At 46.8% G+C, this 25,599-nt stretch overlaps 1 protein-coding gene across 1 annotated transcript in view; it reads left to right on the forward strand.

Annotated features, from left to right (window-relative positions):
* The first annotated feature begins 3,491 nt into the window (after window positions 1-3,491).
* FAM20C (FAM20C golgi associated secretory pathway kinase) overlaps window positions 3,492-25,599 on the forward strand; it is a 56,563-nt gene continuing 34,455 nt past the window's right edge. The window contains exons 1-3 of the mRNA XM_023937137.2: window positions 3,492-4,106; window positions 5,829-6,004; window positions 14,516-14,594. Coding sequence (XP_023792905.2) covers window positions 3,592-4,106; window positions 5,829-6,004; window positions 14,516-14,594 — 770 coding nt within the window. The 5' untranslated portion in view covers window positions 3,492-3,591. The remainder of the gene's footprint in view (window positions 4,107-5,828; window positions 6,005-14,515; window positions 14,595-25,599) is intronic.

A 25,599-nucleotide genomic window follows, 5' to 3' on the forward strand; every position in this document is an offset into this window, starting at 1 on the left:
TTGGTCCAGGCAAAACTTGCCCACAAAGGGCAGTTACAGAAGAGGATATAGTACATCTACCAATCTCACATCCTTAGATAAAACTCAAATATTTCAAAAGCTCAAGGAATAAACAGCTTGTGGAAGACAGGGAGATTCAGTTTAAAGGCAGACAAAATTTAGATGAAACCATACTAAACTAAATAGCCAATATGCACTGAAGGTCACACTGTTGAAAACAAAAACATGTAGTTTCAAGGAATTAGTTACTTGCTCACAATATTGTCATTTTCACCTCTTGAAAGTCATGCAATTAACTGCATCTAGTTGCTTGCATTATATTTTCAAAGCCCTTTCATTATGTAACTCTTACACATGGAGTTTGACACAATGTTCTTTTACTGTAAACTAAATTCAAACAACTTTAAGTTAAAGAACTCACTTAAGTGATTTGCAACTTCCTCCCCAGACCTGTTCAGTTTCACCCCCATCTAACACCATCGACCTCAGCTTTAGTAGGACAAACACTAAGGAGAAAAAAAAAAAACCTCCATGTAGCTAAAATTTGCAACCTACAAATTCTATTGTGCCTCGCTAAGGGAGATAATGTGTCATGTTATCTATCCTCACTTGAAGTGCTACAAACAGCTCCCCCAGAACTCCTTAAAAAACCACAGCACAGTAGAACATAAATGATACACAGGGAACCACGCACCCCTCACTGGTTTCTGCTGCTCTTCTCCATCAGCTGTCCAGACAGCATTTGTCCAAGCTGAGCTTGGCAAAAAAAAAGTGGGGATAGACAGAAAGCCTTGCTTCTAGCTGTGCAGCAAAATGTATTTCTGAGACTAAGTACACTGTGCTTGAAGGGTCCAGCTGTACCTCTGAACCCTGGAACTACAAGGTCGCCTTAGGACAGCAAGTTTTGTCTCTCCACAAAGGTACAGAGCAGTCCATAGGATCATGGTCCTTTGTTTTGGTTTTGTGCATCAGTCTCTTTTTTTCCTGCTGGAAAATCAGTGATTTCCCTTGTGCAAAACACGGTGACACTGTAAAACTGTAGGGATGTGCTTCAGAGGAGTGCGGGGGACAGGGCTCTGCAGAAGTGCCAGTGTTGCAGAAGTGTTCCAGAAGTGTTCCAGAAGTGTTCCAGAAGGAACAGTGCTGGATGGAACCTGGCGGATGGGGGAAGACTTTTTGAGGAAAAGAAATGTGACTCAGTGCAGGGAAAAATTGGACCACCCCATTCAGCACTGAGATGATTCTGTGGGAAGGTGGCGGTGGGTCAGAGTAAGCACTTTACCTTTCTCACTCCTCCTACTGCCCAACTCAACAACTGCTGGAGCCCTGCTATGGACCACAGGATCCAGGGAAACTGCCCAGAGGCAGAAATCTGAGTTCCTGCCTGATTCTGCCAGCTCTGAGCACCCCTGCGCGATCACCTGAAGAGCCAGGAACAGCTCGTTCCTTCCTCCAGAGTGCCCCCGCTCTCAGCCAGCCGCCAGCAGCGCTCTCGGGGCTGTGCTGGCCCCAGGGCCACCGCTTCCACCAGCCCAGCGGGCCACCCAGCCCCGGAGCCCGCTGCGAGGGGAAGGCAGCAGGACCAGGGCAGCAGCATCCCGGCTCAGCACATCCCGGGGGATCCCGGCTCAGCACATCCCGGGGGATCCCGGCTCAGCACAGCCCGGGGCATCCCGGCTCAGCACATCCCGGGGCATCCCGGCTCAGCACATCCCGGGGCATCCCGGCTCAGCACATCCCGGGGCATCCCGGTTCAGCACATCCCGGGGGATCCCGGTTCAGCACATCCCGGGGGATCCCGGCTCAGCACATCCCGGGGGATCCCGGTTCAGCACAACCCGGGGGATCCCGGCTCAGCACATCCCGGGGGATCCCGGTTCAGCACACCCCGGGGGATCCCGGATTAGCCAGCTCGGCTGGTCCCGGGGAAGCAGAGCCCGGGGGATCCCGGATTAGCCAGCACGGCTGGTCCCGGTTCAGCACAGCCCGGGGGATCCCGGATTAGCCAGCCCGGCTGGTCCCGGGGAAGCGCAGCCGCGGCTCCCCGGGCTGACCTTGCCGGGCCGGGGCCGAGGGCAGCGGGCAAAGCGCCGCTTGCAGCCCGGGCAGCGGCGGAGCAGGATCGCCCATCCAGCCCGGGCACACACCGCGCTGCTGCTTCTCAGTGCTGGGAGCGCAGATTCCTCTCTCCTCTGACGCTTCTTTTTTTTTTTTTTTTTTTCCCTTTATGTATTTTTTTTTCCCCCCAACCTTTGTGGAACAGACGCCCTCTCCTTGCCCCAGTTGGAGCTGCAGTAGAATGAAAAGGGGGGGTGGGAAGGAGGGAGGAGAGGAGGGGAAAAAAAAACCTCTTTTGGTTGAGGTTTTCCTGTTACTATCACTGTAGCGTTTATTTAGCCAATCTCCTAACTATGACGTGAGGAAGGCAGGAATCATGGCTCGCTCATAATATTTAACACACCCACTGAAAGCTGGAGCCGCAGAGCTACTAGTCCAACCAGTCTCCAGAATTCAGTGTAGCTGAAAGAGGTTTTCACTCTGCACCTGCCAAAGATCTCTCCCCGCTTTTCCCTTCTCTCCCCCCTTCTCTCTTCCTTTCTCTCTCTCTCTTTAAAAGCAAGATCTGTAAGACCCAGCAGAGATCAAAGACCTCTTCGCTAAAAAGAACCTCTACTGATTAATATTAGTTTCTTTCCTCTAATCCTTCCTTCTCCCCCCTCTTTTTTTTTTTCCCCCGTGCCATATTTAACCTTTATGTTGCAGTTGTGCCATCAGACAGTTTTGCAGCCAAAAAAAACCAGCCCAAGCCAAAGCACAAGCCCAGCTCGGATACAGCAGCCACCCAGACTCGATCTCAGTTGAACATACTAATCTCTCCCAAGCACTGGACGCGATGGATGAAGAAACTGGAACCGCTCTAAGAAAATGATTTTCCAGCCAATGTTCTTAAAGAGTCTGAGAGAAGAGAGGGAACAAGAGCGAGCGGGGAGCGCTTCTGCTGCATCACTGCTCAAATCCAAGGGAAGGGAGTCAGCGTTTCCAGCACAGCCAAATATTATGGATGATTTTTTTTCTTCTGTCGCCTTTCCGCACAGGTTTTCTTAATATTTTTCCTTCCCCCGTTCTCTTCCCCATAATTTTTTTTAAATTTTATTTAATCAGCGCCTGTGTCTGATGCCGGTTTCTCTCCAAGAACCAGTTTTCCCCGTTTGTTGTGATCCCTGTAATAAAAAGAGGGAGAAATCGTGAACAGATGGCTTTCTATATTACCATGCCGCTGGCATTGTTTTCCTGTTGATTTTAAAGGCTCGCTCCGGAGCTCCTTTTCTTTTTATTTTTTTAATATTTTTTCCCCTTTTATTTTTTTTTTTTTTCCCTCCCCCTCCCAAGTTCTTGATGATACTGAGACATGAGGACCTATCGGGTTTAGCCTGTTTATTTCTCGGCGCCTATGGAGGTAACTTTATTGACTTGATCGCTCGCTTCCCGACCCGAGAGGAGCACGCCGGAGCCCCGGGGGGGGCCCGGCAGCCCCGCGCCCGCCGCCTGCCCTCCCTCCCCCTCCGCCGCTAATTCATCATCGCCCCGGCCATGAAAATGCTCCTGGTCCGCAAGTTCCGGGTGCTGATCCTGATGGTGTTCCTCGTCGCCTGCACCATGCACATCATGATCGACCTGCTGCCGCGCCTGGAGCGCCGGGGCCCCGAGGGCCGGCCGGGCTGCTCCTGCCCGCCGCCCGCCGCCGCGCCGCCCCGCGCCGCCGCCCCGCGCTGGCCCAGCAAGCACACGCTGCGGATCCTGCAGGACTTCAGCGCCGAGCCGGCCTCCAACCTCTCGTCGCAGTCGCGGGAGGCGGCGGAGCGGGCGGCGGAGCGGGCGGCGGGCGGCGGGGCCGCGGCGGAGCGGGCGGCGGGGAGGGCGCGGCGCTTGATCGGCCCCGGGGCGCCGCGCCCGCCGCCCCCCGCCGGCAACGCCGCCCCGCTGGCCGCGCTCTTCCAGCACCCGCTGTACCGCGCCGCCCTGCCCCCGCTGGCCGACGGGGACCTCCTCTTCAATGTCAACAGCGACATCAGGTTCAACCCGCGGGCGGCCGAGCAGCCCGAGTGGTGAGTGGCCGCGGACGTGGCGCGGCCCCCGGGTCGCTGCCCTTCGCTGGGGAGCGCGGCTTTGGGGTGTCGTGGCTGGGTGGAAGTGGGGCACGGGCTTGAGCCGAGCGTTTCGGGGTCACCGGGGGAAAGAGAAACCGTTCACAGGCTCGCCCGGTCGCGTTCCTTCGGAAAATAAATGCCCTGAGATACGGAATAAACGCAGGAGCACAGGAAGGCTGGAGCCTTGGAGCTTCCCCTTGGAGCTGGGGCCGAGGGTCGGTCTGCCCCATCTCCAGCTGCAGCCGAGGAAGATGCTGCCAGAAGAACGGTGTGAGGAAGAGGGTGAGCTCACAGCGAGCCTTCCTCTCCAGCACCTTCCCTGTCTCCCAGCCAGCGGTGAAAGGGCTGAGCAGTGAGGCCAGGCAGTAATACATTAACTTTTCTCAAAAGCAAGGTCTAGTACCATAAAAGCATTCATCCTGGCAGGTATTTCCGCTTTCAGGATCTGATGTGTGCCACATTTTTTATCCTCAATTAATTCCCAGTGCCCTGCACCTCCGCAGCTCTCCAGCCTTCAAAGCAGTCAGTTGCCTCTGTGAATCGTATGCCCTGTTGGCTCCTAAGAAATGCTGAGAAATTCAATGACTGAAAAATCAAAAGGGTTGTCTAATACAACAGCACCCTCTTCCAAACACACTGACATTGTAATGTTTAAACAGCTGCATTGTACCGTGCAAAAGCTCTGTCAAGCTGCAGAGCAGCCAGCATGATCTAAACCTTTAGAAAGAGAGGATAAATAATTCCAATTTCCGCCCCATGAGTATGTGAATTGTCCAGGCCCCTTCCATCTAATAATCCTAACTGATTGTGAAGGGAAATAATCTGGAAAGTTTTGGGTTCCCTGAAAGGAAGAAGGAAAAAAAAAAAAAAAAAAGTCACAAATGCCTAAACATCTGGAGATGTCTGTAAACACAGAGAACTCTGCATCAAAAATATGGGTTAGTCTGTTCAGTGGGTGAAGAGTGAAATCAGCACTGATATCCACAATGCAGCTGCCTGTTGTACATATTTTTCTTGGTGGCTGCAGCCAAAGTTCACAGAACTAAAGTGAAATTCAGAAGGTAGTGATCATTTTAATTAATTCTTTGCTGTAATAGGTTCCTACTGCTCAGGAAGGGGCAAGACCAGTTCTTCTTTAGCAACCAGTTCAGAGTGATGCAGTTTCTCTCATTCTCCCTCTTTAAGAAGGAGGAGGATGTGGGAGCACTGGGCACCACAGGTCAGGTTCTGCTGCCTTGGTTTCCTGCCCCACATCCCTGTTAAATAAAGGTTCAGGATGATGCTGTTGTTCGAGTCAGACCTGTAAAAGCTGTGTACAACATAAAGCCACTTAAACACAAGGTAAAACTTGACCTCTGTGTTTCTGCCATAGAGGGGCCTCTGCCAACGCTCAGTGATGCTGCGCTGAGTTTTCCTCCTGACTTTCATGGGTGTTAAATCAGGCAGCACGAGGGGAAGTGAGAATCCATCTCCCCATTAGTCCCAGATGGGAGAAGGCTTCTGGTGCAGGGAGGAACCTGGGACCTCTCTCCCTTCTGTAGCTCTTTCCCTTTCCAAGTTGTCAAATTTTGAAGCCCTGTTTCTTGACGCGTGTTACAAACTGTAACATTATTTCTTTCTCCTCAACTTTGGGTTTTTGTTGTTTTGTTCTTTTTTTTTTTTTTTTTTTTTTGGTGGTAGGCAAAATGAAGATCATCACGAAGAATTTTTGCCAACTGGAGAAACCTCCATAGACTCCTACCCAAACTGGTTAAAATTCCACATTGGCATTAATCGGTATGAGTTGTATTCCAGACATAATCCTGCAATTGAGGCTTTACTACAAGACCTTGTCTCCCAAAAGATAACCAGTGTTGGTATGTTTGGATATATGTTATTTTTTTATCATTATTTGCACTTTGTTCAGGATCTCACTGTTGTTTGAGTATTAATATTTTGCATGGCTTCTCTCCAGCGTTTCTGCAACTTTGCTTTCCGACTTCCTTGCTCATTTTCCCTGCTAAATATAACGAGATATTGCCAGCTCTGTATTACCTGAATAATTGCAGTCTGCCAGCAAGGCAAACCCTATTTGTGTCAGAGATCCTTTAGTCACAATCAGGCTGAAAGCGCCCTTTTCGGTTATTTAAAATAAAGACATTGACCAAAAAAAGGGATGGCAGGAAGCAGACAGCATCTTGCACCAGCTAGATTTGTATCACTGGCTGATTATTATTTAAAAGGCTGTGCCTTGCAGCGCCTGCCTTGCCAAGGAAGGAGAGGCTGCCCTGCAGCCCTGCTGCGGTGGCTGCGGGAGCATCCGGCACCGCGGGCTCTGCGGCTGCAGGAGCTGCAGCTTCCCCAGGCATGGCAGGGAGCACCAGGCAAGCCAGCCTGAGCCAGAGCTCAGCTCTGTTTGCTCTGCCTGTAAATCCACACCAGGGATGTGCCCGTGTCAGCCTTTGGCTCTGGTTAAACAAGGTGCCACTGTTCGGGGCTTTTCTCCATCCAGGGATGTTTTCTCCAGGGCAATGTGTGTCTTCTTGAATTCAGCTGCGTAGCTGCACAGGGAAAGAAATGTCACAAGCTTAGGTGAAAGCCCTGGGATACTAAACAAGTGTGCACCCCGTGGTTTCCAGAGGTAGGGAGTTGCAGCGCAGGCAGCGGTTTCCATCCACCAGGCAGAAAATGGAGTTACTTGTGCTGACCACAAAGTTGCGACGTCCCTTTCAGAGGGATGAAATAGCAGGAGCTCTGTGAAAGTGCTGATGGTGTGTTGGCACTGTGGGATGAGGTCAGCAGGTCTTTAACCCTGCAAGGCAAAAATTCCCCTGGCTTCAGCAGGAAATGGCCTGGGCAAGAATAGCTCAAGCAGCCCTAAGGTTTACATTTTCCATTGTGTGAATCACAGCGGCTGCTGGGCAGGAATAAAGGAGATCCTTGGTCATCAGGAGTGGGCTGATTTAGCTGCTTGGGATGGAGTAGGTGTAAAGTGCAGGGTGCCACAGGAGAGCTTCAGCTCAGTGAATCTTGCCCAGCATTGGCTGTGCTCAGTGCACTGCTCTGCTGGGGTAGCATTTTGTGTAGAGCAGTTTGTGGTACCCAGGTGCTGTCCCACATGTTGGACTCAAAGGTCCAGTGGATTTGCAGCTCAGGAAAGATGACAAACATGGGCTTGTTTATTAACCTGTGATGGGTTTCCTGTTCCCAAAAGTCTGGATCAGAGTGAGTCATTAAGGGGTCATGTTTGCCCATTAAGCCACTTGTTTTCCCTTCCCCAGCTCGGAGGTGATGCTGCAGATAACAGCAGACTGCCCACACTCCTCTGGTTTGCATTGGAGGGTGATGAGGGCATTGTATGGACACAACCTGGGTGATTTTCTCCCTGATACAGCCCTTGCCTTTCCTGACCTCGCCCCTCAATATCCACCAATTTTTGGAATGTTAGTGGCACACGCAAATGGGGATTGAGCCAGCACTTTGTAACATGTGCCTTGGGCACATCCACTGAGGAGGGACAGATGCAGTCTGTGCCCATCCCTGTCCCCACAGAGAGCAGCAGTGCCCAGGCAGTGGCCAAGCTGTCCCCAGAGGGGCAGAGGTGATGCCCAATGGAGCCATGTCCTGCCCATCTCTTGAGGTTTGCACAAAGTGCAGTGGCTGTAGAAGTTTGTAGCACATGGCTGCTGAGTGCTGATCTTTACTCACCTCCCCAACACTCCAGAGCTCAGACACGAGGAGAGCAGCAAACTCAGCAGTGCTCGAGCCATGAAGTCTGTCCCTTCTGCAGAGCAGGGGGATGGCTGAGGTGAACTGGGGACATAGAAACCGGTGGGAGAAAAAGGGAGGCAGGAGCAAGAAATAGGAATCTAGCCCTCACTCTTCACTTGATCTTCTGGGCTTGGTGTTCACTTGTGCTTCTGGGCTTCACCTCTCTCTGCTTCAGCTGGCCTAGCATAAAAAAAAATACTATCATAAAAAATGGGAGTGAAATCCTGACCCTGGTGATGTAAGTAGAAGTTTTTGCCACTTACTTCCCCGGGGCCATGATTTCACCTAGTGTGTCATACAGATGTGTCATGGGGTTTCCATTAATTCTGGTTTTGATAGAGCTTTCAGATCAATGGGGGGAAAGGGCCATGGGACCACAGAGGAAGATTTATGGTTGCTATTAGTGATTCCCTTTGGGATTGTCTCTGTTAATGTTTGAACAAGGCTCTTAAGAGCATGGCAGGGCCTCTTGCGCCTCTAACAGAAACACAGAGCCATGGTTTCTAGCAATGAATCAGGATAATTTCCATAAATTAAACCATGAGGTGTATTTGGTGTTGTTGTTGGCCACTATGGGAACTGACAGGGAATGATTCCTACACATAAATCCCAGTCTAAAATCAAGTATATGGAAATGGAAGGGGACTTTTGCCAATATAGAGATGCCAGGATCTGAATTTTGGTGTTAGCATTCACTGCCTGACCCTGTGGGGATTCAGGAGCTTTGTCAGCTTGCAAAGAAAGAAAGAGCATATTGCTAATGTAGTTTTAAAAATTATTTTTTGCCAATGCAACTTCTCTTATTTTAGGTTGCAAATTCTTTGGATGTTTAAAAATACATGCTTTAAAGTAATTCCTGCCAGTTTTCAGCTTTACTGCAGAGCAGCAGAGGGATTCAAAAGCATGTAAGCTGATTAATAAAGAGTAATATATTTGACCAAAGGACATTTATAGGCTGTTACATTCTTTGCATATTCCTGCTTATCTTCTAATTAGCTTTGTTTCTTTTCCTTATGCTCAAATTCTGCTGGGTTGGTTTTTTGCTCTTTTTTTTTATTTTTAAGGCAGCTGGAAAGATGTCAGGTTAGGAGTATAAAATAAATTGGAACCTTGATAATGCCTAGTCTTCAGGCTTCTTTTAGCAAGCAGGACAATTAAATATACAGGCTAACGTGCATTAGATGAAATGGGATATGGCTTTATCCAGTTCCTTCCCAGTGCTCAGATTTACTTTGGCTCTAATAGAATTAGATGGTTTGCCTGATACCTACAGTAATTAGATCCAAACTGCAGCAAAGCAGCATTCTTGGCCACACTGTGATTTCTCTGCTCACCCTGCATTTATTTGTGGGTGAGAGTGGGGACCAGACTGATCCCCCACATCTGCTAGAGCCACTCACACGACTCTGTAATGTGCAGTGGTATTTTAAAATGAAAACGGTGACAGGAGCAATTCCCAAGAGCAGGGAGCACCAAGGTGACATTTTCTTGATGTTGAAGTTTAAATGGAACAAATCCATGGATGGGAAGGAGCATCCCATCCAGCTCCTACAGTGACACCTAGAGCTGGCCTGGAAAAGGACAGGGTTACCCAGGCTTGGGCTGAGGATGTTTCTGTGCCCTGCATCTCTCTATATATACATATTTCCTATTCATTTTGTTCAGCATAAAGGGATAGCTCTTAATTTGATTTAATTCACTGAAAATTTCCTCTTGCCATAAATAGGAGCCTAGAGAGAATTGTTTTTCCACTGAGCACTGAAGCCTGGTTTTCAGAAGCACATGCACAGGCAATTGCACATTTCCTTTGCCTTTCATAGCTGCTTATTGCATGCATAAATAACCACAGTTAGCTATTTTCTTGCATATTTACAAGATGTCTGTGCATAATTGTGGCAGCACTATCAGCAGTTTAACTCCAGCTCTGGCATGGTGTGTTGGAGGGGCACTGTGGGCTTGGTCTTGCTGTCCAGGGAGATTCCCTGTAAGCAGAATAGATTTTGTAATTCCTCTGAGTAGCTGGGACTTATTTTTTCGATTCTTTAAGTTCTCTGGTTGTAAAGGCTTGGAAACATTACCTGGCTGAGGTAATTTGTGAATCTGTGATGCCTTCAGTTTGTACAGGCAGCGATTAGAAAGCGAGTGTGTGAGATTACACCGGGAATAAAAGATGCAATTACCTGAGGTGGACTCTGCTTCAAGGCAAGGAAAGAAAAGAGAAAAGGGAAAGACAAGATGTTAAATATTGAGCATAAATTCTGGGTCTAAAGAAAATCATGAAAATTTCATCCAAAGAAAAGGAAGAAGTGCTTTTGAGAACTTGTGAAAAACAATGAAATGTTGCATTTTTGATTTACTGCGGAAGGAAACAATGAATCTGCCAAGAGTCAACAGATTGATTTAATGTACAGCTCCAGATGAAATGAGGGGACTTAAAATGTACAGCAAAGCCTTAGAATAATTTCACAGATCTCTTCCCCTGCAGAAATCTTTTACTTTCTTGACTAAGCCAAAAAGTCCTTTAAAACACCTAGCAGAACTGACTGAACAAGGACAAACCAAGAGATGATGAGGGCTTGAATTTATTTTTAAATATGTTTTTTACAGCTTTTACAGGGCTGTGTCTCCAGCCTGGGGCAGAGCATTACGTGTTAGAGCCAATCAACATGTTTATGTTAGATTTAAGCTTGAGCTATAAATAGGAATCGAAAATGGATCTGAGCATCCTCTGTTTCAGATGTTAACTGCATCCCAGGCTGTGACTGTATCTCACTTCTCAGGCACTAGCACTGCATAATTAAGTACATTTTAAAATGTTTGTTGGATTCTGACCAAAAGAACCAGAAAAAGTTCAGAGATCCTCTTGGGAGTCTCTCTCTCCATCAGAAAACCATATGGTTTAGACAGGCTGGTGGGATCAGGGCTATCATGGAGCAAAACAGAAGAGCTGGAAAGCCAGCCCAGTTGGAATTCCAAATCCATCTGGGTCAAATCCCTCTGGGCAGCATTGCCAGTACCAGAGGGTAGCCAGGAACCCTGCACAACTTGAACAGATGAGTGAGAGATGATAGCTGGGACATCTTTTGTGTTGGTTGGGGTCTGTGGCTCAGGGTGGGGATTCAGGACTGCTGTTGGTGAGGTGACAAGGTGGGGAAGTAGCAGATGTGGCAGGTGGGAATGACAGCAGGCTCAGGGATGTGAGTGGAGAGGGGATTTCTGCAGGCTTGATCCAAAGTCTGTCAGAAAAAACAGAAGGAATCCCACCAATTTCACTAATCTTTGGACAAGACTCTAATCCCAAACATTCAAGCAAAAAGATATCTCAGGGAATTTTTTGCAAAGCCTCCTGAAGTTAGGAAGATTTCTGGTCACACCCCAGAGCCCTTACACTGGGTTAACAGGAAAGGTTAATGCTGCTTTCCATCTCCTTCTACTTTGGAGGGAAAAGAGGGGCTTTGAATTGCCTGAAGATGAAAAGTAATGATGACATTGGGATTTGTTTTTAGCAGTGTGCCAGTACATCCAGGAGCTGTGTGAGACTTGATTTGAAGCACCTGCTGTGAGCTAGCAGGTTTATAAAGCCTTTACAGAGCTGTTTGTGACCTGTGGTCACAGTATATTAAAATACTTCAAAAAAATAGAAGCTGAATTGAGAGTGTGACTAGTGGTTCCTTTGGAGTCAGCACAGCCTTGTGTTGCAAGGCTTTTGTAAAAGTCCCTGAAGCTGCTGATCACAGATGTGACAGATTGCAATGGGGCAGCACCCTCCAGTTCACTGGATGTGCTGTGCATTCTTCAGGAATGCGCCTGTGGGCAGCAGATAGAGGCGTGAGGATGTCTCCAGATGTTTGTTTGGGACAGACCCTTGGAAGATGACAGGCCACAATGGCCAGAGGGACATGTTTAACTGAGGCTGAGCAGGAAAGGGAGTTCCTGGAGGAGCGCAGCTCAGAAAGCGAGAGGGGAGCCAGAGTGCTGATGTGATGCTAAGTTAGTACAGGGGAAATGATCTGACCTAGAGTGGATCACCTCCAGTGAGATCTGCTCTTCCCAAAAGTTTGGGCACCCTGGACTGCTCCAAGGCTGCTTGCAGGTACAGCAAGGTCTTCTTGAGCTGAACAGTCCAAGCTTAGGTGTCTCCATCTCTGTGGGGATTAATGTTGAGCTCCAGCTAGCCTGGATTTGGAGGGTGGCCTTGCATCACCCCCAGCCTGGCCAGCACATCTGTGGCACTGGAGGAGGAGACAAAGTGGGAATAGCTGCATGTGAGTCTGGATAATGGGGAAAGCCAAGGTGGAGCTCTGGCACTGGGCTGTTTTCCATGATCCATGTGGGTTCCACCTTGCCCTGCCACGAAGCACAATGGGACACAATTCCCACCAGTGTCCCACTCTGGTTTTCAGAGTTCCAAAGTTTGCTCCCAGCAGCCGTGGAGACACAACTTGTGCCAGCAAAACTTGTGTTGGGGTGAGGCTACTGGTGCAACCAATTAAGGCAATACAATAAGATGGATCTAAAAACACAAGGGAGATGCTTTTGTCTTACTTCAGCTCAGTTCCTTCTGACAGGAAACCAGGCTTTTGTGTCTCATGGAAGAATTATTCTGAATTGTTAATCTTCTTCATACATTTCCCTGCTTGGTGATGACATCCTCGCTGTTGAGTTTGGCTGCTAACAAAATCATTATCTGTGTGGCTTCAATTAGCTGAGTAACCAGTCCTTTTAGTATCTGAAACCCTGTGCTTAGAGAAGGGAGTTCCTTTTTTTTCTTCTTTGCATTGCTGTGGTGGCAAGGGGGTTAGATTAGTGGATCTTTAAGGTCCCTTCCAACCCAGACCATTCTGTGATGCCATGTTTCTTTGAAATGCCAGGCCTGTGGTGGTGGCTGGGCAGTGAAGGTGGTGGGGACTGCCCTGTGCCTGGCTCTGTGTCCCTGTGGCCATGGGGCAAGAGCAGCTCCAGCTGCCCACACTGGCCAGGACTGCTTCCAGAGTGGTCCCAGGGCACCACAGGTAGGGTTTGGACTGGAAGGTTCTCTACTTCTCATTGTCCTCAGGCTCTGAGCTGGGCATGAAAAAGCCTTGTGCTCCTCCTGCCCCCAGGTGCAGATAAAATGACCTGTCCTCCACAAGGGAGGGAGTTTAATCCAGGAAAGCCCTCTGCTTCTGCTTTACCTGGTCAGTGCAAATTGCTTAATGCCTTTTAATTTCTAATTATTTATTTGTTCCTTTGGGGTAAAGTGGAAAGGCAAGAGAAGGCTGGGATCAGCAAAACAGCAGGGCAGGAGGGATTTTATTCCAGGAGAACTGTAATTACACTGACCAGATTTGCATAGCATTTTGTTGCAAAAATATAGGTTACAAGTGCTGAAAGAGAGATGATGACCTATCAGTGATAAGGCACAGAGATGAGTAATTAAAAAGATGTGCAGCTAATGGCATTGGTTAGAGAAAAAACATGTCCAAGCTGTATGGGTGGAACAAGGGCAACTCTCAGGCAGAATTTACAGAGCAAGATAACTTGACATTTTATAGTTCTCCAGTTGACTTGGCTTTTGTCAGAACTGCAAAGAGAGGGATTGATTATCTGATGATTCCTAGAAAGCATCTTTAAAAGACTGACTCATCCACACAGCCCTGCTGGCCATGGCCTGCCTTCCCAACACAGAGGTGCATTCAGGAGTCAGGCTATAGGTCATTTCATTTAGTAGGATGCTTTTGATTGAGGCAGCAGAAAAGCAGCTGTTTTCTGAAGTATATTTTTTTAAGTAGCCTTGTCATCAAGTAAAATGCATTTTTATGAATTCTTATATATATATTTTAAAAAATCCTAATTTTAAAACCACTATCATCTGGCTGTTACTGTGACATTGTCCAAGTTTTTCAGAATGGTATGAATTAGTATCAGTCTTAAATTCCCATCAGCTCCCAGCTGGGAGATGAGCAGAGCCACTGTCCTTGTCACCTTCACTGTCCTCTTCAGCCAGGCTGCTCTGCACAGCTCTGCTCTCATGTATGAGCCACCTCGGGATCCCTGGAAGTTAACAGCTGGGCTTGGATACATCTCCATTGTGCACAGAGGAGGTGAATTTACATATCTCTACTGCTCAGAAACAGTTATTAAAATCGCAGCAGAGATCAGAGATTGCTACAGTATCTGCTCATACTTTTAATTAAGGAGCTGTCTGCTGTGCACTGGGCTGTACATCCCAGCTGCAGCTGCCTTTGAAAGCACCCCCATCTCCTTCCCCAGTGTCAGCCCCTGGTTAAAAGGGACTCCAAAAACAATGAGAGATGGAGAAAACAAGACTCCAGAGGTCTGCTCCTATAGGTGCTGCTTATCTGGGGTGCTTGTGGAGCCCATGGTGGCCAGAAAAAGGCAAAAAAGGCAAAAATGTGTCAGGAAATACAATCCATGTTAGTCCTGGTCAGCAGCTCAAAGCCCTTCTCTGTACTCTGCTGAATAATCTGTTGTCCAGTTCATCATCCTGCTTGATGCTCTGATACCACAGTGCTGAACTGATGCAGAAAAACAGATATGATTTGGTTTGAAGGAAGCTGAGTGTAAGCAGATCTGCATGTCTCATTTTAAAGCTGTTTTGTGTTTTGCCCCCACAGCAATGAAATCAGGAGGCACCCAGCTGAAGCTGATCATGACATTCCAGAACTATGGACAAGCATTGTTTAAACCAATGAAGTAAGTAAAAAAAGGCTGTGATTTAAAGTGGAATTGTGGTGGAGTGGCCATGTTCTAAGCTGTTAAAGGTTTGCTGTAGGATCTCTCTAGGTTAATGTGTCTGGTTCCTGAGCCTTGCTGCTGAGCCTCAACCTTCAGGGTCTGTTGACCCCATGTCCTGCTAGGGGAGGACATGAGGAGATGCTGAGGAGGCTTCAGAGACATTGCAGTCTTCTCAGGGATGTTATTCACTCTGATCTCTGTGAAATCTCCCATCATAAATACAGGATGTTTTCAGCATTTCTATCTCATGTAAACTTATTCCACAGATCTGAGCTTTATCTAGTGTCAGTGCTCCTCTGGAACATGGCCAGACAAGAGAGATGATTCAAAACAGCTTTGGGAAGAGCTAAAGAGTATTTGTCTGATAAATTAGAATTTAATCAGTTGATTTATTGTTGTTTGTATTAAAGAGTTGTATTAGTCATTTGGTTAGGTCTATGCTGAGTCTGTGAAAATGTGTTTATCCAAGAGTGGTACTGCAAGGGAAAGACTCTGGAGAGAAAGGGAAGAACTAGGATTATGCAGCCTTGATTTCTGCCTGGATCCCATTGAGATGTGTTGAAGTTACTCAGGTACAAAAAAGGCTCTTGAATCCTGACCTGTATGTTTGTGTTGTAAGAAAGAAAATTACTCTGTGCTCATTGTAGAGGGCTTAGCAAAGACACTTGGGGCTGTGAAAAGTTTAATGGAGCTATTCAGTGTCTTTGTCAAGGGTACCACTGGAATCATAAATTCATTTCCTTATTTCATTCCCACTGTAGGGAAGTTCAGTTCATTTCCTCTAAGATGGTCCATGGAAGACTAAAGTAGCAGGGAATGGTTTGGAATGTGTGTTGGCACTGTGCTAGAGCTGTAGCAGGGAGTGCAGCTCAGGGGGGAAGCTGCTGGCTGGAGACTGACAGATTCCCTCTTTCACTACAGATTTTGCTGTAGATTGACTTCAGACAAGTACAGATTTTACTTGATTTTATTTTACTGCCACAAGGGTCAAAAAATTGATCTGACCTTCCTTCAACCCAAGTTTGAGCAGGGACCCTCCCTATGTGCCTCTATCCTGGGAATCACAAGAAAATCCTGAGCTTCCAGAGAGTACAAGGCATCTGTGCAAAGGCCAAATGCCTCTGTGTCATTTCCCAAATTGCACACAAATTTCTCCACGTTTCTAGTGGATCACTGGCTGCCTGGGAGCGGTTGGAGGAAGCACAGACAATATTGGCAACTCAGACAGCATCTACTCCAGCACCTGTCCTTCCTCTCCCTGAGGGTTTAATCACCAGTGCATGAGCCTGTCCCCTTTATCTGCAGGTTTGATGCATATAGGCACAACTCCTAATTGTGACTTGTCCCACATGCAAAATCAAGAACCAGGGGGATTCAGGCTTCCTTTGAGCATTTGGCAGAGTCGTGGTTGCACTGTTGGCTTTTCAGTGTGTGATGTGCTCCTTCTCCAGTCCCTCAGATGCAGATAATCTCAGCCTTTATCATTGGTATGACATTGTAATTCTGGGAATGCAAATGAGGTCAGATCAAAATACTGTGCAATGCACAGCCTCAGCAAGATGATGGATGACAATAGAGGTGTAGCCACGTTCCTGTGTAGGAGCAATTCCTACCACCCGCTGGAACAATAACAGATGATGTCTTAATCATTCCCTTGGCTTGGTTTGAGGGGCAGCAACACCCTCTTTTCTCACTGCTCTTTGTACTGCCTAAACCCCTGGAAGAAGCAGTCAGCAGCTGCTTTTCTAGGCAGCACACCTTCCAGGAGCAGCGCTGCTGCTGTTGTGCTGAGTGTGGCTGAACGCATTAGTGCTTTGGAATAAGGCTGTTTGCAAGCATTTGTCTTCACTCTGATAACAGGGAACAGGGAGCCAGATGCTCAGCTAGCATAAATCTTCCTACCTCCTTTGGCATCTGGTCCCACTGGCCTCTTTCTCCACCTTATGGACTGTGGTTGATGAAGTTCTTGGAGAGGTTTGCAGAATAATTTCTTTATACAGAAATAAGCAGCCTAGAATGAAATAAAAATTTTTTAAAAAAAAAACCAAACAACACACACACACAAAAAAGCCCCCAAGCCTTAAATCTATGAGACTTATGCTTGTAGGATCTTTTTAAGATCCTTGACAGCCTTAAGACATGGCAATCCTTAAGATATCCTTGACATGGAAGCCCTTAACAGCTGCCATGATGTTTCTTGTGCTTCCCCTTTTCTATAGGGTACCCTTTTTATCCAGGCCTCACAAAGCTGGATCTTCCTTCCCAGGACAGGAGGCTGTAGGTAGCTCAGAGACATTTCTGCTCATCAGGGCTGGCAGAAATTTTTTTTCTAGGTAGTTTAATTTGAGAGCCATAAAATGTCATCCTGGTGGCTACTTCTGAGATGCGTTCATTGAAGGAAGTTGTCTGTGGGAAGTCAGGTTGTCTCCACCTGGTGCATCCCACGTATTCCACTTGTGTTATCAGCCCTGTGGCCTTTCAAAGCAGCAGGAATTACACTTTTTTTTCCTCATGACTTGATAAGCCTTTTCAGACAAGCAATCTCCTTCATGAAGCCCAGGTAACACGACTATTAGATAGGTGTAGGATTTCAAGCCTGATCCCAAGGAATATTGATAATCCAGAGTTTCCCGTCCTGTCTGAGATCTCGAATACTGAAAGCTGCATGGTGTGAGGTACATGAAGGGTATTATGTAGACATGAGGCCAGTCCCAGGCTCTGCTTGCATTTGATTCTCTGGAATTGCCTGGAAAGCTGTTTTTGCCACACATCACTGTACTCAGCGTCTTCCAAACTGAATTAATACTTGTTTGAGTGGGATTGCAGCAGACAGCAGAGGCCATGCCAGCCCTTCCCTGACACAGCTGGGCATCTGCTCATGGGAAGGGAGCTCTCCAGACCTTTGGCAGTGACTTCTACAGGGCAGCCACAGCAAAATGTGCTCCCTGGAAAACTGCTGAGCACACTGCAGAACTCATCTGACTGACTCTGCCCTTTCCCAGCCTCCCAGTTCCACACTGAATTTATCCAGGGAGCAAGCCAGCTCCAGAAAATCCCAGGCAGAATTTGGAAATGGGGAAATTAGAATCAGCCTTTGGCATCTTTTTTTTCCTTTGTGTTTGACATTAACTGACAGCTCTTCATCTGGTCATTGATTCAGGCTAGTGGATCAAATGAGGGAAGTGTAGCAGTCAGGGAAATGTGATAGCAGTAAATAAAGCCTGATCAGCTGCAATTATTTTATTTATCCATGGCTCTGCGTCTTCATTTCTGAAATAATTGCCCATAAAGTATTGCAGAGGAAGCCAAATCTATTTATAAATCCTATGGCCCAGTGTAGATTCCTTTACTAATTCCAAATGCATGATAGAAAAAGCACGTATTTGCTAAAACTCCAGGGAAGATTTAATGTATTTGCAATGTATCTTAGAGCTAATGTGTACTTTTATTTAGATCATAACAGTTCAATCATACAAAATTATTACCATATGGGACAGGAAAAAAATAGCAACGTCCCCTCCTCCCATGATTAGTGTAGCTAACTGTACTAGTATTGTACATACAACATAATAAAATTTATTTATGTGATTGCTGATATCTGCAGTTGCAGCTTTCTGTATGACTTATCAGGTAAGGATGTGTAGAGCCATAAATGTCAAAAGAGTTTTGGCTCATTTGTCCAAAAGGAGCATTTGTAGCTTTGTAGTTTTATTTGGTTTCCCTTTGTTTCTGCTGGCTTGTGGAGTTAAATAGCTGGCTCAGCCACAAAACCAACACACTATTTCTTTCCTCCCAAGGCTTTATTCTTGAAGAGGGAAATTCTGCACCAGCAGAGGCAGCATTAGGATTCCTATTGCACACATTGGTGCCAGGATTTTGAGAGAGGTTTTTTACAGTTCCTTATGGAAAAGCCAAATAGGATCAGATAGAAAATTATACCTTGTTATTGGAGTTGTGAGAAAAGTGTCCCGTGGTCTGTGTTTAGAAACGACATCTCTCATTCCCATTTTTATAGGCTGCATTGTACAAATGTGTGCAAGGGGTATTCATTATAAAATCTTTGAGGCTTATTTTTTCCATTCAAAGAAATACTACTGTATCTAGTGAACTCAGTTTAGAATGAACAGATAAAAGCCAGTTCTGCTCCAGCTTTAGATTTTACTCAATATTTTTAACATCTTTCTTTTCTTCTGGTTTTACAAGTCACAGTACAGGATTAGAAACAGCCACATGACTGTTTCTTCCAGTAGATGAAGACTACTAAGAGTTTAACTTGCAGTTAAAGTCTTTATCAAAGTAGAGCCAATTAGTATCAGGGGGATACCAGGCCAGAAGAGGATTTTGGGGTTGTGGAATCAGTCCCCTTGAATCATGGGCATTCATTAACTGATCAAACACTGCTGACTGTGTTATCTGTAACTTTGGCTCTCACTGTCCCTCCTGAAACTTGCTGCTGTGGAAATAATGCTGCCCATGGGAGCATCTCCGTGTTCCTGCAGCCTTCAGAGCCCTGACCCATCCCAGTGCCAGCCACAAAACTGGCTGGTAGTCACAGCCTGGGACAAGCTGCTTTTCTACAGGACTGAAACAAGCACACCACCTTTCTCTCGTGCTCCTGTAGCTGTCTCATGGTTCAAAAGCACAGGTGCTGTTAACTGGGCTGAGATCAAGCAGCCAGGGTCATAGGAAAGCCAATACTGGCCCTCAGGGGTGTGGATGTGACACCTGGGGATGTCGTTTAGTGGTCAACGCTGTGTGCTGGGTGTTGAGCTGGGAGTTGGGCTTGGCAGTGCTTTTTGGTGCTTGGACTCAATGATCTTAGGGGTCTTTCCCAATTTAAGTGAGTACATGATTCTGTGATTTTCGTTTCAATTGGTAAAAGCACAGCTTTTCACTGGCTTTTAGATGTCTCACAGTGGCAAAGGATAGCAGTGTTCTTCAGGTTTCTCTTTGATTTGCTTTTAGGACTGTTCAACAAATAATGCATCTTTTGATAGGGATATTAAATAGTCCAAACAATCCCTGTAATACAAACAACCACTAATTGCTTTCATTTCCTATATTCCCTTTCTGAGGTGGTGGCTGTTGTACCTGGGAAGTGCAGCCTCCAGGCTTGATTATCATATCAATTAGGGTGGTGTAATCCTTCTGCACTGGTGGCATTGCTTCCAAGTCAGAGGAGTTGAAATGAACTCCAGAATGGAGGCTGCTGAAAGATTGCTTTCCTTATTACATCGCATCTCACGCTGTTTTGAGGAAATACGTTTTGCCAACCTGTTACATGTGAGCTGGCAGGCATCCAGTGTAAACATACTGTTATAAGTCAACATAGCAATTAAATCAAATTGCAATGTTTCCTCTGAGCAGCTAGAGAAGTGAGATGTGCATCCAGTAGCTGCTGTGCTCGGAGCCTTCCAGGATTAGCGCTTTGGCACTCTGGAATGTGCTGTGTGAAACCCAACTGAGCAGTCTCTGGTCAAAGTACAACCCGAGCACTGAGGCTGGTCCCTCAGCCTGAGCAGTGTTACTGTGCCACTCACTGGTTCTGTGCAGGGTGGGTTACTGGAGACCTAAGGTTGAATAAAGTGGTTGGAAAGGTTAAAACTGGCAATCCCAGCATTTGGTTTATGTAGGAGTATTTTAAAATTGCAAGGAATGCTCTTGTTATATCGTGAAGAAGAAGTGCTTTCATTACTCCTGGAAGGAATAATCAGTAATCAGATATTCTATGGACCTCATCTATGAGATTTGGGGCTTTTTAAGGGCATTCAAATCCTTGCCAACCAAATCCCTACTGAAATGTTTACCTGAATGAGACTGAGAGGTACATTTGATTGTACTTAAATCAGGAATAAATCTAGAGTTAACTGGATGAATTATATCCTTTGATATTTAAAGTGCATGAGATCTGAATGTGGTCCTAAATAAGGACAGTGGGGGATGCTGTGTAGTATTTAGCTCTTTAACTTCTGGTATATTATGCATGAACTGTTTTTCTCTTTTATAACTAATCCTGTTCATCAGATCAGACTTCTTCAGCATTTCAGTGCAAATTGTGTTTCAGGACTCAGCAGTGCCTCTGGTCCAAATCTCATTTATGCAGATTGGAAAATTTGTGGTGACTTCAAGGGGAGCTGGATCAGGATTGAGGCTGACTGATGGCCCTGGACAGCAGTGAAATCCTGCCTCTGTCCACCACCATGCTCTGTATTTCCCCTTGCCACAGCTCAGCAACTGCTGGTTGGAATATCGATCAATCTCATCCAGCTCAGGAGCAATTTGTTCCCAAATTCTGCAAACATGTTTATGGAATGACCCCAGAGTCAATGTCTGCAAGTCCAGGTAGCTCAAAGGTTGTCCATTCAGATTAGGATCTGTGACAGCAGATTTCACTGTGCCAGCAGCCAGGAGGGGAAGATAAACCTCCTTCCCTCTCTGGGCAGCAGCTCCTTTGTGCTGTCCCAAGCTGAGCTGTCCTGGATTATCCCCTCCTGGAGCAGGGCAGGATCTGCTCTAAGCCAGGACTGGACAATGTAAGTCCCACTGGTGGAAGGGACCAGACTTTATTCCAACAAACCAGGGCTGTTTTGCTGGTTATCAGCATCTCTGTGGGGTTCAGCTCCATCCCACTTCCCAGCACTGGGAAGCTGCCATCCACCACTGATGGTGAATTATCCCCAAAATCCCTCTCTCCTGACATTCCCATGGCATCTTCAGCTCCTGACAGAGAAGACTTTGCTCTACATCTCATAGAAATGCCAGCCCCCCAGTCTCTGTCACTGGGATTTTTTGCACAGCCTTCCACCCTTGCATTTTTCCTCAGCTCATTTGTTGGTCTGTTTTTGGCAGATGATAACAGGACGCTCAATATCTATTTTTGTTCTTGTCTTACACCAACACAAATGGGCACAGGTGCTGCCTGTACCTGCCCCTTGTCACTGTTAAAAGGCAGACCTGAGTCTGCAGCCACATTTTACAGTACAGAATTGTCTCTGCTTGATGAGCTGTCTTCTAGGTACTTAGAGAATCTTGCTAATTAGTCTTTGGGAACAAAGACATGCTGGTGTTTATTTTTTCTTTAAAAGCCATTTATTGCAGCAGCTAACTTTTTTTTTTTTTTTTTAACATTACCATAGTATATTAGGAAAGAACCATCTTCACCATCTGATTTTAATCAAGCCACTTCTTCACTTTAATTTTCTGCATACCAAGAAGCGCAGTCCTGTGGCTTTGTCTTTTAATCAGAGAGGCACTTTAGCTCCTCAGTTCCTTATTTCACACAGTTCACCATGTATCAGTGGTGCAGAGAAGTGAAGAGCTGGCATGAAATACATAGCCTGTAATTTACTGCTGAGTAACAGGGCTTGGCACACAGGGGACTGGTGGAGCACTGAGGTAAGATGTCCTAGTAAATCTAAGCAAAAAAAATGTGTCCACAGTGTTTTCAGTGGGGTATGCAGATACTGCTACCCTGAAACATTCCATGGGAATTTGTCTCTGTTTCTCTGCAATTTATAATCCTCAAACTAGGCTCCAGGGGCTGAAATTCAGGGGGGAGGAAAATGATTTGTGCAAGACTTGTGGTGTAAACCACAGGCTGAGGCTGTTTTCTCTCTGGAGCAGCACATGTGGCTTTGTCCTGAGGATGAGTTGCACCACACTCATCTCACCCCTTGGGATGAGTTATTTTTGGATGTTTTATGGAGCTCTTTCTCTGTCCCTGGTCTTTATGTCACAGAGATAGCTCTGGGGATCACCACCACTTTGGAGGAGGCAGATGGGGATTTGGCCTCTTGCGCCAGGATTTGTTTGAAGTTTGTCAGCTCATTTAAGCTCTCAGCATTTCTACAGGTTTTTGAGTTAGGGCTGCTGGCCATCCAAAGTGGCAGGAGATAAGCAGCAGTGAAGTGGATCTGATGAAACAGCAAGTGTAGGACTGAGGAACCGTGCCCAGCTTCTCCAGAGGTCACCAGTTCAGGCAGCACAGTTCTGTGGTCATTGACAATGCAAAACTGCTGTGGCATTTAGGACAGACCCACAGCCAAAGTATCAGTGCCTTGCAGGTCGAGACAGGAAGGTTTTGGCAAAGCTGAGGAGAGAGGGCACAGCAGAAATCCAAATTATGCCCTTGGCATGGTGCTGTGGGTGACTCACTGCTGTAAACCAACAAAAAGGGTGTTTCAAATAGCCATAGTAGCTCTTAATAACACAGATTTAGGGCAGGCTGAACCAAATTGGGGTTTTTTCCCCTGAATTTTAATTTTTTTTTTTTTTTTATTTTCTGTGTCTAGTTCAATAGTACTAGTACTTTTCTTCTTAATTTTTAATTTTTCACCCTGCTGTAGTTCTGCATATGGGTAAATAAAAGTGAGAAAGCCTGAAAGACTCATTTGCATGTGAAGAAGTAGCAGAAACACAGAGTAAGTAGCATCTGCAAATGTGTGGGAGATGGAGAGTAGCAGGGGGACAGCAAAACTGTTGTAAATAGAAGCAGCTTAAAGTGCAGGATTATGTGCTATGGATAATAAAACACCCCAAGCCAGCACATAAGCCAGATACTGTTCTCAGCAGCAGCATCCAACTGATCCTGTTAGCACTTCAAGGCCCTTTTGTAAACCTTGCTAATTGGTAGTCCAAATTCTTTGTGCCAGGGTGTTCACCTGGCCAGAGGACACATATGGCTGGCCATGGAGACCTATAACAGCAGAAATATTGCACACACACCTCAGCTACACACAGGCTGTATATGGATTTTAAAATGCTTTGATTAGCTGGCAGCAGGCAGCAAAAGAAATGGAGGTGTTAAATAAATTTGTAGGTTTAATGGGAAATCTGGCAATAATTGATTTAATTTTCTTTGATTCCCAGTATGACTGACTTGTATTTAGTTTGAGTCTATCTTGTGATACACAAGAAGGGAACTTTGACCCAGCATATTTGTGTTCCCCTGTATTCCATGGCTGTTTGAATCACCACTCTAAGATAACCCAGCCAAAATTTTCAAACAAACCTCTTTTGCATCTGATTCTTTAAGGGGTTTATTAGGCAGAAAATCTGATTCCCAGGGCATAAGACCCAGAGATTTTTCAGCCTTTCATGTTGCAAACCCAGGGTTTGTGTCAGGGCTCTGAGTGAGCCCCAGCCAAGAGGAGGAGGGAGAGCAGTGCTGTAGTTCCAGCGCCAGCTCTGCCTTCTGGGCTGACAGTGGCAGACAACTGGCAGCAAAATCCTGGTTTTCTCCATAGGACTGAAGTGTGGGGTGAGGGGTTGTTGGCAGTAGAAGGATGGGGTGCAGAAAGAAGTATTTGTGCCAGCCCTGGAAAAGGTGGGGACAGCAGCTGTCCCTTCATCTTGACCCAGTGCCATCAGGAGGGCAGAGTCTGCTTTTCCCATTGCCTGCCTAATTTTCCTATTCCCAGAGCCAGCTCCAATATTTTTTTTGCAGCCTCTCAGGTGCAGGAGCTGGGTAACTGGGATTTTAGCCCAAAACATGCCCTTTTATGCTCTGCCTGACCTACTTGTCACTGCCCATGGGGAGCTGCGGGGGTTTCTGCTCCGCTTGTGCTTTGCTTCCAAGAGTCAGGCTTTTGTGCCCAATGGTATCATGGTGCCTTGAGGTTATCTTGGCATGCACTGGGTATTTTGGTAGAGAAGCTGGTTTTTCTGTGCTTCAGTAGCGCTCAGGGCACTGATGCTTTGCCCGAAGCGTGGCAGAGCTTTCCTGCTGCGGCGTGGAGGGGCAGTGCCAGTCCACAGCGAGCCCGTGGGCACAGACAGGCCCTGCTCTGTTAGCAGTCAGAGAGAGGAGATGATTTTGCAGCATATCCAGGCCACCTATTCAAGTCCAGGTTCTTTTGGCACCCATGAAATTGTCTGACAACTTGTGAGCGGGCAGCGTGCCATGTGAGCAGATGGGCTGGCTGTCCTGGCAGCCAAGAGCCTGGGATGCTCAGCTGGCAGAGGGGAACGGGAGCAGAGCTCCTCGGTGCTCCTGTCCAAATGCCTGTCCCTCCTGAAGTTACCTGGGGAAGAGCATGGATGTCTGGCATGGGCACGGGGTGTTTCACAGCAGAGATACCCCCACATTCTGCCCTGGGCTCCTGCTCCTCCATCACCCAGGACAAGGCAGTTTCTGAGATGCTTTCAGCCTGAGCTCCACCCTGGGGCCAGCTGGCACCTGCCACCATCCTGTGTCCTCCAGAGACTCACCTTGAAGGCAGCAGCACAGCAATTATTTTTTTAACCACCTCTGCTAGGTGGTTTCCTATGAGAAGTGGATCCTGAGATAAAGGGATTAAAATATCCTCTTTGAGGCTTCAGAAATTGTCACAAGGACTTTCTCCAGGGAAGGCCTTAATGCTCATCACCCTGAGGGGCAGCTTTCCTCACACAGGCTTGCACTGCATGATGATTGACACATCATTAATTAACTCTTATTAATTAACCCCATAATCTGAAGGGATGAGGAAGGAATTCCTCGCAGGGCTGGATCCTGTCATTTCTTTGAACACTGGAGTCCCCTGTTCTGCTGCATTCCCACACCCATCTGGCTTTGGGACTGAAGAAGCTCATAAAGAAGGCAGGACTAATGAACAGCCTTTTACAGGCCCCCATCAACTGCCTTCATTTCCTGGCAGCCACAGTTCAAACAAGTTTTGCAGGAGAGCAACTATCTATTGCTTGCAGTTTAGAGGAAGAGGAAAATGGAAAAAAAAAATTAAAGCAAAGAATTGGTTGTTGCCTTTCAGACTTCCCTTGTTCCCTGCTGTGTATGGTATGATGCTGTGAAAGATAAAGGATCTGTCCCTGATGTGACACAGGTTCCACCTGTCTCATCCCTCCTATTGGAATGGTCATGCTGCAGAAGCCCAAAATTAGGACAGGAATTCAGTCCTGTCTCTCTCTCTCCTTGTTTACTCCATCATGATTTCCTCCCTCCCCATGGCTCTCCAGCCCCGTACTG

Source organism: Cyanistes caeruleus, chromosome 17, assembly GCF_971803275.1.
Source record: "Cyanistes caeruleus chromosome 17, bCyaCae1.hap1.1, whole genome shotgun sequence".
Classification (NCBI taxonomy): Eukaryota; Metazoa; Chordata; class Aves; order Passeriformes; family Paridae; genus Cyanistes; species Cyanistes caeruleus.